The sequence below is a fragment of the Meleagris gallopavo genome, chromosome 6 (genome assembly GCF_905368555.1).
Source record: "Meleagris gallopavo chromosome 6, MGAL_WU_HG_1.1, whole genome shotgun sequence".
In the NCBI taxonomy this organism is placed as follows: domain Eukaryota; kingdom Metazoa; phylum Chordata; class Aves; order Galliformes; family Phasianidae; genus Meleagris; species Meleagris gallopavo.
Genome location: NC_139409.1, coordinates 6,391,648 through 6,410,970, shown reverse-complemented (window position 1 = coordinate 6,410,970; position 19,323 = coordinate 6,391,648). Strand labels below are relative to the sequence as shown.

Here is a 19,323-nt window from a genome sequence, read left to right as displayed (position 1 = left end):
AACCTCCAGATCTGATCCTACACCAGGCTGCCCAGGGCCCCATCCAACCTGGCCTTGAACACCTCCAGGGATGGAGCATCCACAGCCTCTCTGGGCAGCCTGTGCTGGCACCTCACCACTGTCTTTTCTGAAAGTAGACCTGAATTTCCCTTGATTTCTATGAGCAGTGACAAAACCAGAGGGATTTTTGAATGCGGGAAGTTTCAGCAGCAAAGGGAAATAATTGGGTTTGTTGACTTACAGTCTGAAGCCAGCTGAAACTTTAATCGTCACTGAGGGAAACAAGGGGAAACACTTTCTTTTTAGCCTTCTCATTTTGTAGCAGCAAAGATCTTTCATTTGGAGGCAGAAAATATTGTTTTTTTCTTCATTTTCGCATCACAAAAACCCCTGATAAGACTCACTGGTCCCCACCACTTGCCCTGTGCTCTGCTGCTGTATTTGTGCATTGGGTTACATCTCCATTAAAAAGGCAGGCAAGGAAATGGTTCAGAATGTCAGCATTTAAAGTGTTTGTAGCTCAGCACTGAATTGACACCTCTGGGAGAGGGCTGAATTAGTTCGTGTCTCAAGCCTCCAATGGGTGGTCAGACAGCACGTGCTGCTTGCCATCAGTTCACGCAATGCCATCATGGAATACCTTTGGAAAACCATAAAACCATGACATCCTTATTTCTCATCCTCATTTATCTGGGTGCTTCCATCATGAGAGAAAGGAAACTGAAATGCAGGAAGCATCGAGCAGAGGGAGCATGGCCGTGGATGGGGCTTTGTTGGGTTGGATTGCAGATAACTCCTTTCCTTATGTGGCCTCATGCATTAGGGGAAAAACAGAAAAGGAGGTTTATTTTTTCTACTTTATGTGCTCCAGCCTCTCTGTTAAAAAGAATATGTCTGGTTTAAGGGGGTGGAAGGCTGGGCTGAACAGTGGAGGACATTATGTGGCAGGTTGCTGTGGCTGATGGGACAAAGGTAAGAAGTGGTATAAGGGAGATCTGCAAGAGAAGTGGCTCCTTTTTTTAGCTCCAGAGACCTTTTTTTAGGCTCTGTTGTAGACCTGACTGTGGGTTGTCAAAGTAGACATGCCAGAGGAACTGATGATTTGGGGCAGATGGGCAGCGGGTCAGCACGCAGGTTGGTGAGGTCAACCCAGCTTAGTAGACATGGGGAACTAGGAAGGGGCTGAGAGATGGAGAGGGTAGAGGGGAAGCAGGAGGAATTAATGTGAGGGAAAGCTGCTGTGAAAAGCTGATTCAGCATCTTGATCTGCAAGGACAGTCTGTTGGCACAATGCTGCTTCAAGGCTGGATGTGGCTCTGGGCAGCCTGGTCTAATGGTTGGTGCCCCTCCCACAGAATGGGAGTTGAAACTAAATGGTCTTTGAGATCCTTTTCAACCCAGGCCATTCTATGATTGTGTGATTCACTTGGCTTGTTTGATGTAATAGAAGCATGTAATGCCTGTACTGGAGTCTTTGTTTGATTTTTCTACCGACATAATTTTATCAAGATGTCCAGTGCTTGGTACTTCTCAGAGCAAGCCTGCATATGGTTTTTGGAAGGGGACAATGTGATTCTTCTGCATGAAAGAAGCATGATGTATTATAACTAATCTGGAAGGCTTTAAAGTATTTGACAAGAGTCCATTTCATGGTTATTTGGAAAGGATTTGTGTTTTCAATCTCCAGAACATAGAGACCCCAAAGAAGCTCTTTGAAGCCCAACTTTTTTATTATTAGTTAGATAAGATTCTTCCAATACACTATTTTAGAAGACGTAGTAATGGTATGAATGTGGTAGTATCTGTTTGACATTAGCAGTGGGAGACAAAATCATTATACTCAAAGCACTTGGTACATTTTTTTAACAAATTACTCTTCAAGTCGGTTGTTAAGCACTATTGTTTCATTTGCTGGTAGCTCTGTGCAGAAGCATTAGGGTCTTGCTGCTTTCCTTAATAAGGGGGAATGAGTCCTCCCAGTGCAACGGCCCTGTACAAAGAGGTCATCAGCTCCTCTTTAACCTTGGCCTCTACTGAAAAGGAGGCTGTTTCTGCGCTGAAGCAATACCAATTTTTATCTCATTGAAAAGGGATTTAAATTTTTTGGTTTCCAGTGACACTAAGTCCTTCTCAGCAGTCGTTTGGCTGAAGAGGAAGGAATGCTTTCTGAAGGAAGGGAAACTTGAGGTCCGGACTGTTTTGGTGTTGTGGGAGCATTACTTGTGTCTCTAGGCAAGGGAAAACTCAAAGAGAACTTGATAACTGTCTTCAGACACGTAGATGGCTGTTCCAGAAGGGAACAATATGTTTTCCATGTGCACAGTGAATAATACAAGAAGCAGTGGGCTTAAACTGCAGCAAAGAAGATTCGGTTTTGCTGTAAGGGAGTTGTTTTTCAAAGAGGAATGTCTATGAAAGTCACAACTCTCATGGAAGGAGGTTGAGAGCTGGCCCATGGCACATGTTTGGGAACAGCCAAAGCCTATCCTGCTGGGTCTGCTTGCAGAGGTAAATGTGATGGCTTCACAAGGCCAGCAGAGTGTAAAGAGCTTGACACTTGCTGCAAGTATACAAATATATATATATATATATATATATATATATATATATATTTAGGTAACATTGAGTCATTCTTTTCCCAGTCCCCAAAACACTTCTCATTGCTCCCCATGCTTCCCCTCTGCAGTGGGTGAACCATGAGCCCCAAGGGAAGAGCTGCAGAAGGGGCTCCCTTAAAGCACTGAGGTGATGGGCTGTTTTATGCAAAGAATTGTTGAGAAGAGTGGGGATCTTCACATGCAGAGCTGAAGCACGTGGCCAGAGCCACAGAGATAGTGCTCAAATAGGAGAACAAGTCAGGAGGGGAAAGACTGGGAAAAGCCTTAAAATAATTATTGTGATTCTTCACTTGGATATCAAAGAGAACCTTACAAACAAGATGATTAACTTGTTGATAATTTCATCTGTTCTTTTGTTCGGTAGGTGAAAGGACAAAGGTGCCATCTGTACTGGCTTCTTCCATGCTCTCCACGGGGTAGATGGAGGGAATACTGGTAGCTGAGGGACCTGCTGGCACCTTTAGTGTCCCTCTGGGGTCTCTGAAGTCCTGGGACACCCCTGTGTTGATTCCTCAGTGGCAACAATATCTCTGAGAGACCACAGCTTGCAAGCAATCTGCATTGATGAAAGTCTTTTTGCCAGTATTCCTGGCCGTTTTTTCTTTAGCTTTCTAAGGATATAAGACCCATGAGCAATCATGGGCATAAAGAGAAAAGTATGCTTCTTTGGAGAAATAAAATGTGATAAGGCCTTTAATTCTTCCTAGGTTTTAAAAAGATAAGACTCTATTACTCTAGATTAGAAGCATAGGGTTTGATTTTTGAAAGATCTGAGCATCAGGTTCCAGTGACGGCTGGAGGAAAGGTTGGCACTGAGACTTTGAGATAAAGCTTTCAATTTAACACAACTTTTACCATAATTATGATCTAATTTTTGGGTGATGCTGTGTGGAGCCAGGTTTTGGACTCAGTGATCCTTATGGATCCCTTCCAACCCAAGATATCCTATGATTCTGTGATAACTGTTCCAAGACTGGCTCTGGTAGTTGGATTATGACTTGGGTAATGTCTGCATCCCTTTGCACCTGTCCAAGCTCTAGCCCACACTGCTCATCCCTTTCCTAAAAAACAGCTCAATACAAATAGGCACAAAGCTAACCATAATACACATCTGCCTGTAGGGAAGAACGACAGCCCACAGAATGCTTGTCTCATTGAAAAGACCACGAAGCAGATTTGTGCTGCAAACAGCTGTCCCAGGCGCTTTTTGCTTTGCAGACAGCAAATTTGAATAGGGCAATCTATGCCAAGCATATAGATATGCGTAGCACAAGGAGGGCTTGTCGCTGGAGAAGGTCCAGCCAGTAGCTTTGGAAACAGTTTCAGTTCTTGTTATGAATTGGCAGATGCTTGTTCCCATTCAGCCATTCGTCATTTGCTGCAGAAGGCTGGGCACGTCTGAGCTCATCAATAGGCAGCAGGGCCAGGCTGTCCCTGAGAAGACCTCGCGCTCGTGAATCAAAATAGTTGGGTGATGTCATGGCACGGTGCGAGCGTGCCCGGGTCGCCTGGTGCCAGGAATTGTCTGTACAGGGGTGGTTTCCTTTTACAGCCTTTTAAAGAGTCATCATGCTGCGCTGCACATGACAATCCCCTTCAAGAGGGCTCGTGGTGCCTCTGCACGGTTAGTGGTTTTTAAACAAGGGAGCTTACCGGGCACTCACTGACCCTTTCTGCATGAGTGAGTCTGCTGGGAAATGTTCCACTCCCTGAGGCTTCTGACAGCCGTGGGCTGCAGGCTGGGCAGACTTTGATCCCATCCCACTACTCACAGCTGGTTCCTGCACGCCGGAATTACAAACCTGCCAGGTTCGGCATCCTGCTGGGGACCCTCTCCCCACCAAGACCACAACCAAGTGCCTGGGGGCTGAATTTCCAGCAAGCTGCCCTCTTTTCCTGACTGCACGGTCCTCCTGGAGTTTTATCTTCTTGCCTGTTCTCTGTGGGTGCAGGTGACACATTTCTGCCCCTTGTGCCTCCTTTGGATTACAGCTGTGATTTCTTCTTCGCAACGGGGCATGACCGACAGCTGCTGCTGCACGGCTGTATGCTGCAGCTCATGAAGCGTTTCGGGAGCTTCAGGGGGAGCAAGAAGAGGAAGGAGCAGTACAAAAGTGTGGAGAGACGCTGGTCTGACCCTCATGGCCTCTTAGGTAGGGATAAGCAATGCTTCCCATCAGGATGTGGGGATGTTGGTGGGGGTATTGGGTAATTGAGCAACAATTTTGTGGTTCCTAATTCCACTGACTGAACTGTGCAGTTGTTGCAGGGGGGTATATGTATGTTAGATGATGAATTTTAAGTAGAAAAGATATGCATATCAATCTGATAAGTTACTTGTTTAAAAACATATCTTTCTGATATCACTGTCTGCTGTGTAGTTGTGTTTGAGGTGCACTTCCATTAATCAAAAACTTTTCCTGGTCACGGAGAGGTAACTGCAGTGCAGGGTCTGAGCTGGGGAACGTCATATGTTTGCTGGGACACAACAGGATCTGGATTAGTAAAGGGCAGTGGAGAAATGGTGATGTTCAATGTATTTCCTATATTGATTAATAGGAGCTGATTCACGGCGCCGTGGTTCCCCGAAGACCACGAGTTCTGCTGAAAGTTTCTGCCCTGTGACCAAGAGGTTTAAAAATGAGTTACAGTGTCAGCAGCACCAGGCAGAGATTAGAGAGACAGACTCATTCAGCAGGCCTGCAAGGCTCCCGTTCAGGCTGTGTCACTCTGGAGTCACTACACTAAATCCAGCAACCAGTGTGAGATGTGCTGGACTGTATGGGTGGTGCAGAAAGGTGCATACAGATGTAGTGACTAAGAGATAGCATTGATGGTTGAGTGGCTGCTCTCCCAGAGAGCTGGTTTTTCTATCATTTTATGTTTTATGATTTATTTAGTGGCCAACCATGATGTATGTAAGATGTCCTACTAAATGCTTCTTTTTCTCCTGTTTTGAGCAACTAAATTTTTAAATTTAAGGTATACTGTGCCTTGTTCTGTGTTGCCCTAAAGCAGCTTGAAGGTTTCTGTCGGCTACTTGAGCCAGTAGCTTCCCCTCTTCTTGTTTCACCACTGGGATAGCCATCTGCAAAAGGATTCCCTGCAAGGAGCAATGGTCACAGCTGCAGGTCTACTTCCTGCAGTCAAAACCTGTTGCTTCTCCTCCTCCACAGACAATGGTCCATCCTGTCCCAAGAATGCTGTCTGTGTAAACCTGCAATGTCTGTGACAGCTCTAAAAAAATAGATTGAAGGTGTAATGTTCACTGCACACCATTTGATCTACTTGTCCCCCCTGCTCTTGTACAGCGTGGCCAGGCCAGCTCTCTGCCCCTCATGTTCGCAAATGGAAACCCCACAGGATCTGCACTCCTTTTTGGGAACCAGGTTAACACTTGCAAATGATTATTTTTTTTTTTACCCCAAATGGCCTTAATTATTTGCAGGGAAATGACACAAAGAAAAGCTTTGCGTTATTTACTAGTTTTAATATGTAACTTGCTGCTATTACACCTTGCAGAATGCTTTCTGAGCAGCTTTCCAGGGGACTGTAGTGGACCCAGCAGAGTTTCCTCCTCTTCACTGTTGTTTGTGGGGCAGGATGGCTGTTGGCTGCTGCAGGGTGGTGTGCTGTAATGGATAGGCTCCCTGGCATTTCTGAAGGGGAGAGTTTTCTGACCCCGGTGAGGCTCATTGCTGTGCCCTTTAAAGGACACCATCCATTCCACAACAGATTGAATAACAGATGCAAAAGGTGCAGTGTTGAAAGTATTTCTTCCTTGTGTCCATCACGGAAACCCCTCCGCCTCACAGGCGGCTGCGGTGAGGCCAGAGCTGCTACATGCACTGGTGTTGTGCCTCAAGCCACTCCCTTTGGATGCTTTTGGCCTCACTGAGCTGCCCAGGAGCTGCTCAGCCTGTGCCTTGCCTCTCTCAAGATGTGTAGATTTGCACTGTAGAGGATGGAGCTGAGGCCCAGTGAGCCAGCGCCAAGGCTTGAGGCAGGCCTGGCTGCGGCTCTCAAGCAATCCTGAGGGCTCCTTCCCTGTCAGTGTGCTGGCCGGGTATCATTTGGGTCCAAATTAGAGCTAAATTAGGTGTTAGCTTACTGAAATCGATCTCAGGCCGATTTGCATACAAGTGCAAATGTGCATCCCTGCTGCCCCGCTCTGTCTGTCCCAGTGAGAAGGGCTGGAATGCATCCCCAGGTTGCTGTGGTTTAGAACAACTTTAAAGCAGCTCTGAGGCTCAGCCCATGCGGAAATGTCTTCTCCTCTAGGTCCGAAATCACAGAATCATTTAGGTTGGAAAAGGCCATCAAGATCACCAAGTCCAGTCATGAACCTGACCTATCTGATCCCATCACTAAACCATGGTCCCTAGTGCCACATCCATGCATCTCTCAAATACCTCCACCGATGGAGACTCCACCACCTCCCTGGGCACCACCTCCAATGCCTGCCCACCCTCTCCATGAAGGAATTCTTCCAATATCCAATCTGAATCTCCCTTGGTGCAACTTGGGCCAGTTTCCTCGGCCACCCAGCAGCTGCTGTAAAAGAACTGCATAAAAACCTAAAATCGTGCTTCTCTTTAGAAGCAGCTAAAACCATCAGGCATGAGAAACTGAGACTGCTTTGGTTTGTTAATGATTTTCTCTCCTGGTTTTCATGCTCTGTTGAGCTGACAGGGATTTTAGATAATGTGCAGCCCTGGCTGATCAGTGCCGATTAATCTTGTACTGCAGAGAGCTCCAGGATGTGGAAGCTGTGAAATTTCTGTGGTTGATTGTCAGGAAGAAGAAAAGCAGTGACAAAGCGTGGTGAAATGCCTGAGACCTTATTTTTAAAACCAATTTCTGCCCCCCCTACAGTCCTTGTGCTGCTGCTTTCTGTAAATAATCATTCGTAAGCATTTGTGTCTGCAAGACCAGCGGGGCCAAACTCCCTTTGAGCAGCCTGGCTTAAAGTCTGTAGATGGTTTTGGCAGAGAGAGCTCCTGTTTTGGGAATATCTGTGGCTGTGGTCCTTATTGGTGCAGGGCTTTGTCTCCCTGTCACACACAGATGCATACATACTTTGTTTCTTTCTTGTCTTAGGTATATTTTAATTCTACTGTGATTCAAATGGCATCATTTTCTCTGAAAGAGAGAAACTAACAGCAAAGGTTGGGATTAATACTGCGTAGAACTGCAAAATGCAAATGTGAGAGGAAAGGAGATTCACTGAGGTGGAAGAGGAGAAACTGAGACAGAAGGGAGCCTGGTACTGATTGTGAGTGAGAGCAGATGCAGCATTAGCCCATTGCTGAAAGCAGATGATATCTATAGGTACATGAGTCTGGAAAACCATCTTAATTAACTTGTAATATAATAATTTATCTTATCTTTATGAAAAAAGAAAATAATGCAAATAGAACTTGCATGTATGATGTCGCAATTTAATGAATGCAGCCTGAAGTGTCTGCATGCCAAATGAGGCAGGATCTCTATTTACATCCCTAAATCACAGAATCATAGAATTGCAGGGCTTGGAAAGGATCTCAAGAGATCGAGTCCAACCCCCCCACTGAAGCAGATTCCCTGCTGTAGTTTGCACAGGTAGGTGTCCAGACAGATCTTGAATATCTCCAGAGAAGAAGAATCCACAGCAGTTAATTATTTCCACACATGATAGAAATTGCACTCTCATCCTTTCTGCCTCCATTGGGAGAGTACTATGGTGCTCTTTTGCCTCTGCCTACTTTTACTTTGCTATTCATGGCTCTGACTCTCAGAAGGATAACTATACGAGAAGCTGTTATTCTAGGCTGACTTCTGCTGCAATTGCAGTTGCTGGAGTACAATTTAAAAGCTGCTGTTAAGGCAGTTTGTTTGCTGGGCTTATGGGATCAGCAGGTCCTGGAATTGCTGGGATTTGGCTGTCTTCCACTTTCAACTTTATTCTTGTCCAACCTCAGAGCAGTTCAAGGAGTCAGAGAAGCCCTGAGAGGTGTGATTTAACACCTCAAAATTGTTGGAGCTGTTTTATTGTCATTACAGATTCATGCTGAAAGGTGAAGGCCTAGGTCTTGAGAGCAAGACACTGCTACAGGAGCAATCTTTGTGCAGCTGGCAGGAATTGGCTGAGCTGGAAAGGTCACACAGCCATGCTTGGCTCAGGAGCACAGCCCAGCACACTGGCACAGAGGAGTTCCCTTCTTAGCTTGTCCTTTCTCTGCTCCTCCTTGGATAAAGTTAGGGTGACCTAACTTGAAGAGAGATGATAGGATTAGCTGATATTAATTAACAACATCCTGTTGATTCTTCAGAGTTTGTTCCAGGCATCGGAAAACAGCTGTTTCCCCAGGCTGTGTTCTCAGCAGGGGAACAAGGGGCCTTTTGAAATGCTCAGAACTACAGTAGCTGGATTGTTCAACAGACGCTGCCCGTCTGGCCCTGTGGCTTTATTTCAGTCCATACAAGATCCATAATGAAGCATAAGGGACTCCCGGGACAAGTCCTGCCTCTCTGGTGATGTCGCTGGGAAGAGTGGAGGACATGTGAGGTCTCTGCTGCTTTCTCCTGGCATCACGCAGTTGTGGCTTAGAGCATCACAGGCAGTGGGAGGAAGATGTAATGAATCACAGAACCATAGAATATCCCAAGTTGAAAGGGAACAATAAGGACCACCAAGACCAGCTCCTGGCTCCAAGTAGGAGCACCCAAAACTCAAACCCTATGTCTGAGAGTGTTGTCCAGTTGTTTCTTGAACTCCAGCAGCATTCAAACCTCAAGAGATGTCTGTCCTCTGGCATCCAGTTGGAGTAAGAGGACACATTTCAGAGCAGAGAGCACCTGGAGTGGGTTTCCCTTCGGAGAACATCAGTGGACGAATATGCACAGACTGGTGAGGAGCTAAGAGACATCTGCAGTGAATGATGTCCATAGTCTATAGTCTGTAGGAGTAGAATCTAGTGGATTTCTGGTTAGTTGCATAGTTCAGTTCCATTTCAGTGCTTTTGTATAGTTTTATTTATCCTACACGAAATGTAAACTCTCTTCAAAATTATTGCATAGTGTATGAGAGATGTTGAACAAGAAAGAATAGGACAAGAAACCAACTGAAGGAATGCAGACAGTGGAGAAATGAGCTAGCAACAACCAGAGAAATGAAGCAGATGAAAGCTTTGCAGAGCAAAGATTCTTGCTGCAATAGTAACATTAGCTCAAGGAAGCCATGGCTGACTCAGTCCTAGCTGGTAACTGGCCTGCTTGGGAGGGGAGCTTAGAGGAGGGGCCCTGTAGGTCTGTTCTACCCATGTGTCGGGGATTCAGTGAGGAGTGAGATCTGTTCTTCACAGAGAGAATGATGAGGTGCTGGCACTGGATGCCCAGAGAGATTGTGGATGCTCCATCCCTGGAAGTGTTCAAGGTCAGGTTGGATGGGGCCCTGGGCAGCCTCGTCTAGTACCAGATCTGGAGGTTGGTGGCCCTGCCTGTGGCAGGGGGTTGGAACTTAGTGACCCTTGAGATCCCTTCCAACTCAAGCAATTCTATGATGATTCTATGATTCTATGATCTACGTTTCAAGCAGGTGGCACCTAGTATTAAAAGCTACTTCCTGGATGGTTGATATAAATGAAGCATGGCCTGTTGAGTCCAGGACAGTCCTTAAGGCAGTCCCGAGCTGAGTAGTGCCTGGTACACTGAGCACTGCCCCGTGGGGTGACATCCCCACTGATCAGTTGGAGGAACCACAGCAGGACTGCATCTGTATTAGCAACCTGTCAATACAGCAGCTCCTCACATAACCTGCCCTGGCACTAAAAATAGATGGCTTTGGTCTCCAGTAGAGAAAACCAAAAGAAGTCAAAAGGGACAGCGATAGCAGAAGCTGCACGGCCAACAATTAACTGAAGGATGGAGCACTTGAAACTACCTCTAAATAATCTATCGTGTAAAACAAATATCTGAGAGGAATCTATTTAATTCAGGCATTCCACGGCGTCAGTGAGTTTGAGGCGTTAGCAGAGGGCATGTGTTGCATTTTTATCAGAGGGAAGTGTTTGCTATTGCCACTAAGCACACAGGGATGCTGCTTAAGGGGATGAAAGATCTCTTCTTCTGAGTAACCAAAATGGCTGCTGTTTCATGTTGAAGCTAGTGGGAGCTGAGTTTTGGTACCTGTTCCACACTCAAAAGGCTGCAGAACCAACTGAAAATGCCTTTGGTGGGAGAAGAACAGCATCTACTCAACTCACAAATCCCACCCAGTGAGTTTGGCACTCAGCTGAGCTGTCAGAGGTGGCTGCAGTCAGCACTGTGTTCAGCACTATCAGACAAAGAGAATTTGCTCCTGATAAAAGGCCAGATTGTTTTAATGACCCGTTTGGGCTGATGGTTTGTCAGCATAGCTGATACATGATATCTGAAGGCATTTAGCTGCCCCTACCCTCTGCACTGTGAGTATTGTTTTTATTTCATATCTTTAATTGCATTTGTTATCTTTACTTCATCTTCACCTAGGACTGAGATAAGCAGTCTGCTGTGGTAGCAAAGAGCATCTCAAGGGAACACCTGTGCAAAGGGGTGCTGGTGAGAGAGAGTACTAATCTCAGTCCTCAATTCTCTTCAATCTTAATGCATATTATTGCAAGGAAAAAGGTCAGATTATTTATTATGACATATTTTGGACATTCACTGCTTTTACACCATCTGGGGATTTCTCCCCTATTCTACACCTCTTCACTGGGTACTCTTCTTAATCAGTTTTGGGGCTATGAAGAAATGGCATTGTGAAGTGAGTAGAAGCTCAGTGCATTCCCAAACAGGAGGCACAGAGGTGTGAAAATAGAAATGTAATTCTTTAGAACAGAGTAAAATCATTTGTTGATTTTACTGATGATGTGAAGCTCACAGGCTGCCCTGTGCCTGTTGTCACCACTGTCTGGGGACAGTGAGCATCCCCAGAGCTCTTGTCTGGCTGAAGGAGGTGAGAGCAAATGGATCCTGGTCACTGCACACATTACCTCAAGGACCTGTGCATCCCCAGCTGGCCAAGTCCCCAGGGAACATGAGCTGATGTTAGCTGTCAGATTTGGGCTTGTTTCCTTCCTTCCTAAAAGGATACCGGATTTTCTCTTCTATCAGCCAGGTCCTTCTTTAAAACTTTATGGAGATCCTTCCTGGCAGCAGCAATGGGAAAACTAGTGCCTGGAGGCTGCATGGAATCTGTGTGAACCCAAAACTGAAGGGTTGTAAAACAAGGACCGCAGTGTAAATCATTACAGATTTTCTCCCAAATAAGCACTTATGTAAAGAGCACAAAGCAAAGCACCAAGCTCCCTGCAAGAAATCCCAGCAGCAAGACTAAGCTTGAGACATGGAGGCTAATGCAGAAACCCTGTCATGCTCAAGAATGATAAAACCATTCCTGACTGAGGAGACGGCAGAGAAATGTTACAGGTTATAGGTGCGAGCTGCCAGCTGAAATGAAAGCCTGCTGCAAAGAACGTGAGTGAGCAACTCGTTAAAATTTAATTATTGCACTGCCTGGGAGCTCACTGGATGCTGCCTCTCCATTGGAGAGAGCTGGGAATGGGTCAGGACCACTGGTGCTTGCCCTTGGCTGAAAGTTGAGACCTGTGAGGCTGTGTACATAGAAGGGAAAGTCCCCCTAAGCAAGAGGAAAACTGGACACAAGAAATCGCAGCACTGGAGGCTTATTCCCCATGCAGGGATGGAGAATAGCTGGAGTCCCCTTGCTGCTGAAGATCTGCTGAGGTGGCTTTGCGGTGCTGTGACAGCCCTGGGAGACAACAGGGACATGACAGCCTCTCTATGGCAGGCACTGCTGTGCAGGATAATTCCACAGGAGCAAACTTTAAGTCAGCTAGCAGCTAATGCCAACAGCTCCAGCCTCCCAGCTGCCCTGTAATGGGGTTTCTGATTTTCCTTGCTTCCCAGGCACGTTCTGCAGAGAGGATATGTCTGCACAGCATTGCAAGCAGTGCAATTCTAGATTGCCTGTTCGCCTTCTTTCCTGGTAAGAGTCAGGCATCCAGCAGGTTAGATCCCATCTCTGGTGTTGCAATACCTTGCAATAAACAGGCCACGTAGGTTTGGACTTGAACCTTCATGCTTCTGAAAACAGCAGCCCAAGCCCCCGTCCCCCCCTTTTTGTGTTTACTTTGGATTTGTGGGTGGGGGGGTGTCTCTTTTTGTAACACAAATACATGGAGGAGTATGAGAGTAGGACAGGAATATGAAGTAGTTTCTTGACACACTCTCCCAGCCTCCTGCACTTTGTGGCTCACATCCTGAGCTAGAGCTGGTGTTTTGTAGTCCTGATGAGTTTTTCTTCCATGACCATGTGCAATTGCTTTTCAAAACCAAACTTGTAGTACGTATAATGTTCTGCAGTTGAAGAACGTGACGCGTCAGGAATATTCCCTTTCATTTCTTATGAGCCTTCCATGTGCCATTTTCCTCCAATGCGCCCTTCCCTGTTTGCCATCTTTATCCCAATCCTGATTCCTCTGCTCATTTTTCCTAATCTGAAAAGTAACCCCATACTTTCATATACCTTGTCAGCATTTTCTGCATCTTTTGTAGTTCTATAGAGTCCTCTTTGAGGCTGATCCTGCAAAAACCCATGGTTACCTATTGCAGAGTGCATGGTCTGGAGTCTTTCTGGACCTCTGTATTTCAAAGGTTCATTTGGGCAGAGCCCACAGCTGACCAGGACAAGGCCCATCCATTTACCTATGTAGACTATCCTCTGTGGCACATAACCAGAAGACTTCTCTTAGCCACCCAGGTGGCTGCTCACTTGAAAAACTGTATGCTTGGTCTTCATGGGGTAGTTTTTCCTAATCTGACTACAAAGAATGAGTACATGTGCAGGGTGAGATAAGCATATAAAGGCAAAAGCATTTCTCATCCCACTGATAGGATTAGGAAGGTAGCTTTGTAAGGGCTGTAATAAAGACAGTGAGGAATAGTTGGCTATCTGTCAGATGGAAGAATGATAAACCTGGGAAGTACTGTGATGTGTTGTATCTATCTGGAAGATTTCACTCAGTAGCTGAAACATTTTTGCTCAGAAAGGGCAGAGATCAAGCTCTGAAGACAAGGTCAGCTGTGCACACAATTGCCTATGGTAAAGTCAATCTCTAAAAAGCAGAGTTGTGTCCTTATTATTTCCTTGGCTTTTGTCTCACTATCTAATCAGCCTTTGCACATGTCAGCAGCACATCCATAATAAGAAAGTGCCACGTGGAGTGTGTGAACTGGAATTAGAGGTGTGATAATCAGCCAAACTGTGTGAGACAATGTAAAGGCTGCATAGCATTTGCATTCCTCTAACTGAGGAAAAGAACTCTTGTATGTGCAAATGAGTTTTTTTTTTTTTTTTTTTTTTTAATCAATCAATTCCACATGACTGCAAGGGGAGCCTTGTTTTGTGATCCCCACACTGCCTCAAATATCCTAAATTGTTATTAACTCCCTAGTTGGCAATCTGACTGCTGCCCAGTTATTCCTCTGTGAGAACGCACAGCCTCTGTGTTCTCTGTCAAAGCCCTCCTTCACTCCAATCTCCCCACATTCTGACTAGAGTTGTCAAGGTGCAAGGAGAGAAAGCAAGAGACTGATGATACAGAAGGGAGATGTGATGTGTAGAGCAGATACAAGTGAGGTTAGAAGTGATGAGCAGGGCAAGTTCAGCAACATCTGATCCTGAATTTACTCACAGCCATGGGTGGCACCCATGTCTTCATTGCCTGTGGGAAGAGAACACTTCTAAAATTCAGGCTGCTCACCCAGCCCAAACCTACCCCAGCTGAGCCCTGCATGTTCTGAGGTGCCAGAGTTCCTCTGGGCTGAGCTGGGAGCTGGAAGAGAGGGATCTAAAACACAAGAGCTTAACTCCCTGAGTGTTGGGGTCTGAGAAGCACACAGAGAGAGGCAAGAACAGAACACTAGCTGGCAGATAGGAAATGGGAACTCACATGGAAATCCTGGATTTGTTCCATTATGCACCAGTAAAAGGAACAGGAACGTATCAGGACAAGAAGATGCAGGGGAAGCTGATTATGTTCTTTGCAATAATATCCTTCTCAAAGACACCAAGGAAATGCCTTCTTGTTAACTAGAAAGATGAGATGAGAAACGCAGCAACGCGCTGACGCAGGAACGGGTCCCAGCTCTGTGTGTGCTCTGGTGTTCTGATGGATTTGAGAATGAAATTGCTGGATTATATTAAAATGTATTATTTTGCAGGAAAATGATAGGATGATTCCCTGTTTCCCTTCATGCCCTCAGTCTCCTATGACCTCTTTTGAACCTTCTGCAAAAGCTTGACAAAAGAAATGTGACTGACGTGGTTTTAAAAGCTACTGTGAGAGGCTGTGCGGGAAAATGAGTTGTTACAAGAAGAGGAATTACTGTAGCAGATGCAAATTGGGGCTGTCTTCACTGCTCTGCTGGATTGTGTTTCACCCCAGCTGACTCCTGCTCACACGAAGGAGTTTCTGGCAAGGTTCTGAGATGCCTTGAGGCTGCTCTGTGGCTGGGAGAAGCTCTGCTTGCACTGGGGCTGTAATGGGGGGGATGCTGCTCAGCCCCTGCGGTGCTTCTGCTGAAGTCGGGAGGTTTGCTGCTTCTTATTTTCTTTCTGCACCCATTCACAGGGAAGAAATCAACTCTGGTGAATTTGGGCTAGCAGTGGTAGTGAAGAAAGCTGCTGCCAGCAAGGGCAAGTCCTATGGGGAGTGGCTGAGGGAACTGGGATGGTTCAGTTTGGAGAAAAGGAGGCTCAGGGGACACCTCATTGCTCTCTACAACTGCCTGAAAGGAGGTTGTGTTGAGGTGCAGGTCGGCCTCTGCTCCCAGGTAACAGTGATAGGATAAAAGGGAATGGCCTCAAGTTGCATCAGTGGAGGTTCGGAGTGGATATTAGGAAGAATTTCTTCTTCTAAAGTGTTAATGCAGTGGCACAGGCTGCCCAGGGAGGTGGTGCAGTCACCGTTCCTGGAGGTGTTCCAGATGTGGCACTGTGGGACGTGGTCAGTGGGCATGGTGAGGATGGGTTGGTTGGTCGTTGGACTTGGTGATCTTTGTGGTCTTTTCCAACCTTAATGATTCTATGATTCTGTGACTTTATTTTATGATTCTACCAGCAAGGGCAAGGAGCACAAATAGTCATTTTTTCCATGGAGTAAGAGGGTAACAAGGGGATGTTCTGGAAGACAGTAGCAGGAGTAAAAAAAAAAAAAAGCCCTGATTAAAGAAGACTAATTGAGCGTGCCCATAATGTTCTTAGCATTACTTACCCACAACAACTTTTGCCCAAGTATTTCAATTTGGAGATTTTACTGTAGCGTTCTAAAGAGTTTATCCAATCCATTTCCTATCTCTACCGTAATGTACTGTGGTCTGCTGAAAGAGGGGAAGCAATAGCATGTTCAGGATTTATTTCACCTTTTTACAGAGAGAGTAAGCCTGAGCCACAGAAAGATGAAGGAATTTGGCCAGGATGGAATCAGTATTGAAGTAGAAGTGAAATTTGATTTCCTTGCCAAAACCTCACCCCAAGACCTGCTATTTCAGACTGCACTTCTCTGCTGAAGTGGAGAGGATGGTAACTGCAGGTTGGCTCATGCTGGACAGTGTGGTTTATATGGAACAAATGCTTCTACTTACATCAGCATTGCTGATCTACTTTTGTTGTGCACATTTGCATCGTATGGTTCACCTGCCCTGCTAAGATGCACGAGGACAGGACAAGCCATGGCTTCTGCTTGGGTTACAGACACATAACACAGGGGCTGGTTTGCCCTAGGACACTCACAGCCATGTAAGCGTCAGTTTTCAGTTTGCATACCCACAGGCAGCATTTTGTGCTCAGTTATCCCCACCCACGCGACTCCCATCAGCACGCACTTCACGTGGCCACCTGCATTTGCAGAGGGTTTTGCATATTTTACTCCAATTTAAACAGTAGGTAGGGGGAAAGGCTGCTTTTCTGCTGAACAGGGGCTCAGTTACTTGCAGTAATACTTTGGTAATGAGTTCCTTTTATTTTTTAATTTACTACTTGCTTCATAAGCATCTTCTTTTATAAGTAATCATTTTGGCTTTATCTGCTCTGAAAAGGACCGTGTTTCAAATGATGACTTCCACAGCATCAAGCAGAATATCAGGAGATTCATGTATTTCGTTCAGATTATTTTTATCTCCCAACAAGGCTATTTGGGTTCAGCTTTGCCGCACACCTCACACTGTGACCCATCTTGAGCTGTTCATCCCAGATTGTTTCAGAGGAGAGCTATGCCATCATTTTGAAACGACTGAAGAATCTGGAACAGGCTCCTCAGGGAAGTGGCCATGACTCCAAGCCTGCCAGTTTCAGACTCAGTAATCTTTGTGAGTCCCTTCCAACATGGGATTCTGTGTCCCTATGATCTGGATGTTCTAGGTGCTCGCCCAGACATGTTGTTGTGCTGTGGGCTTCATAGGGCTAACATTAGGTAATGCTTTGTCTGAGGCTATATGGAAGGACTGGAGAGCTCAATGTCTTCCCAGACCAAGCAGTGAATAACCACATCCCACAAACAGCCTCTATGAGGGATCTGAAGCCTCTGAGAAGCTGCTGGGGCACTCAGAGGCTGCTGCCCCCCAGGAGGCCAGGAGGAGTACCTGGACTACCTCATGGAGGCCGGGCAGAACTTCAGCCAGCTCTCCTCCTTGCTCTTAAAAGCTCATTGGTAATAGCTATTAATATTGCATCCTTTTTGTTTCAAGAGGAGATTTTGAGCAGCAGAGTGGAAGAATGCTGCCATTAGGGTTATTGAGAAAGATAAGGCAGAAAAATAATGAGGGCTCCCTTCAAATGAGAATGATTGCTAACACCGCGATGAACTCACACCCTTGTTTATCCTCTTTTGGATGCTAAGTCATAGAGACCATCCCTACTCAGCCAGTCAGCAAGGACATTTGTCTAGGAAGGAAACTTCAGCAAAAGCTCACCTACCCCTTGTGATTTCATGTCCAGCCCATCCTTGAGAGATGAGCCCACAGTTTTTTGAGTATTTCACAGTTAAAGGGGCAACTTGGAGTCCAGACACCAGGGCACAAAAGCTAGCTCTGGTTCTGCAGTGGTTTCAGATCTCCCACGTTAATTTTGTGGGGGGTTTTCCCACTTTAAAGTTCTTTCTCTTTCTGAGGCCACAGAAGCAAAGGGGAAAACCAGCAGGCTTATGTTTGGGAAACAGGTAAACAGTCTTGCTTAATGCCGAGAAGAAGCAGACTGTGAAAGCCTGTTTCTCTGTACTGGTTTTTGTCTGTGTCAGCAGGGAAAGAGGTGAGAAGAGAAGAGCAGAGAAATTCAGGCAATGGGATTCTTGTGGGAACTGCATCCCTTTGAATATGACATTGCGTTACATGTTTGGGAAAAGCAGCCAGACACGTGGAATAATCTCTAATTTCACTGCGAGGGCAGATATTGCTGAACACAGAGAAGAGAGCAGCACATTTTAATTCACTTGGGTGGCCACGCAGAAAAAAACGGATGGATTGTGTCAGTGTGCCTGCTTCCAACACTGTAATTGCACACAGCTGCCTAGCAGGTGTACAGAGTAGGCTTTAATTTAGTTACATCAGGTACCACTGTGGCAGGGAGCCTTCAAACATCTGCCTAACCTCCTCAAGGTGCTGGAAGGCTTGGTGGCTGTGGTCTCAACTCTCTTGGTTGTGGTAGAGACATGCTCTTAATTTCAGATTGTTAGGATTCCCCTGTCTGATCTGGGCCTTACTGTATACTGCTTACAGTGAGAGAGGGGAAATGAAGGCTTAAGGTTTTGTTCTTTGATCAGAGCTTGCTGAATGATCTTGGTTAAATCAGATAAAAGCATTCACCTTCAGGTGTTTGCAGCCAATTTCCTAAAACCCTGCAAAGATGCCACAACAATTTTCAGTGGTACAGGGAATCCTCAGCAAGGTTGATGGAGGTCAGCATTGAAATATATATATCAATTCATTGTATGGATTTGAGTGCAGGTGCTAACATGGTTCTTCCCTTAAGCTCTCTGTTCACCTAGCTGGCAAAATGGAATAAGAGCTCCCTGTTGCACAGGAGTCTGGCAGGGCTGTGTTGGGTGAGCACTAAATCTAGATGAAGAGTCTCCTTTTGCAAGAATGTCACTGTATTTGGCATTGCTTCCAATCTTCCCAAATTTAATTTATTTAAACTGTCACTATCTGATGTACATTAATAGAGGATGATGATTTAAAGATTCACTCATTTGAGACTGAATATAACATTTTGGTTGATGCATTGTGAGATTTTCAGAAAATCAGCTGCTGTTTGTTTTCCACATCATCCCAAGGGAGACCTGATTCTTTCTGGGATCGATTCTGTAAACATCATCTGCTGCAGGTATTTCATGGCAAGAGGAGTTATGCAGGAGCTCATGGGCGTTATTTTACTGCTGCAGATTCTGAAAAGCAAGAAGCAGGACACAGTTTAGAGCCCAAAATCAAAGGTGTGCTGACATTTCCAGAAAGGTGTTGGTAGCACGAGTAGTAATCCAATGTGGACAGCCTGTTCTAGTGTTTGTTCTGGGGGTTGGAGCCCTGCCTATGGTGAGGGGCTGGAGCTAGATGATCTTTGAGGTCACTTCCAACCCAAGCCGTTCTTTGACTCTATGATTCCATCAAGTGT

General features: G+C 45.7%; 1 protein-coding gene across 4 annotated transcripts in view; it reads left to right on the top strand.

Moving 5' to 3' along the window:
• PRKAG2 (protein kinase AMP-activated non-catalytic subunit gamma 2) overlaps positions 1 to 19,323 on the top strand; it is a 185,560-nt gene that overhangs the window by 93,923 nt on the left and 72,314 nt on the right. The window contains exon 1 of one of the 4 annotated variants that reach the window (XM_085226989.1): positions 4,254 to 4,771. The exons of the other annotated variants lie outside the window; for them this stretch is intronic. Within the exon in view, the coding sequence (XP_085083115.1) occupies positions 4,666 to 4,771 (106 nt within the window). The 5' untranslated portion in view covers positions 4,254 to 4,665. Of the gene's footprint in view, positions 1 to 4,253; positions 4,772 to 19,323 lie in introns of those variants that run through there. 4 annotated transcript variants of the gene reach the window in all.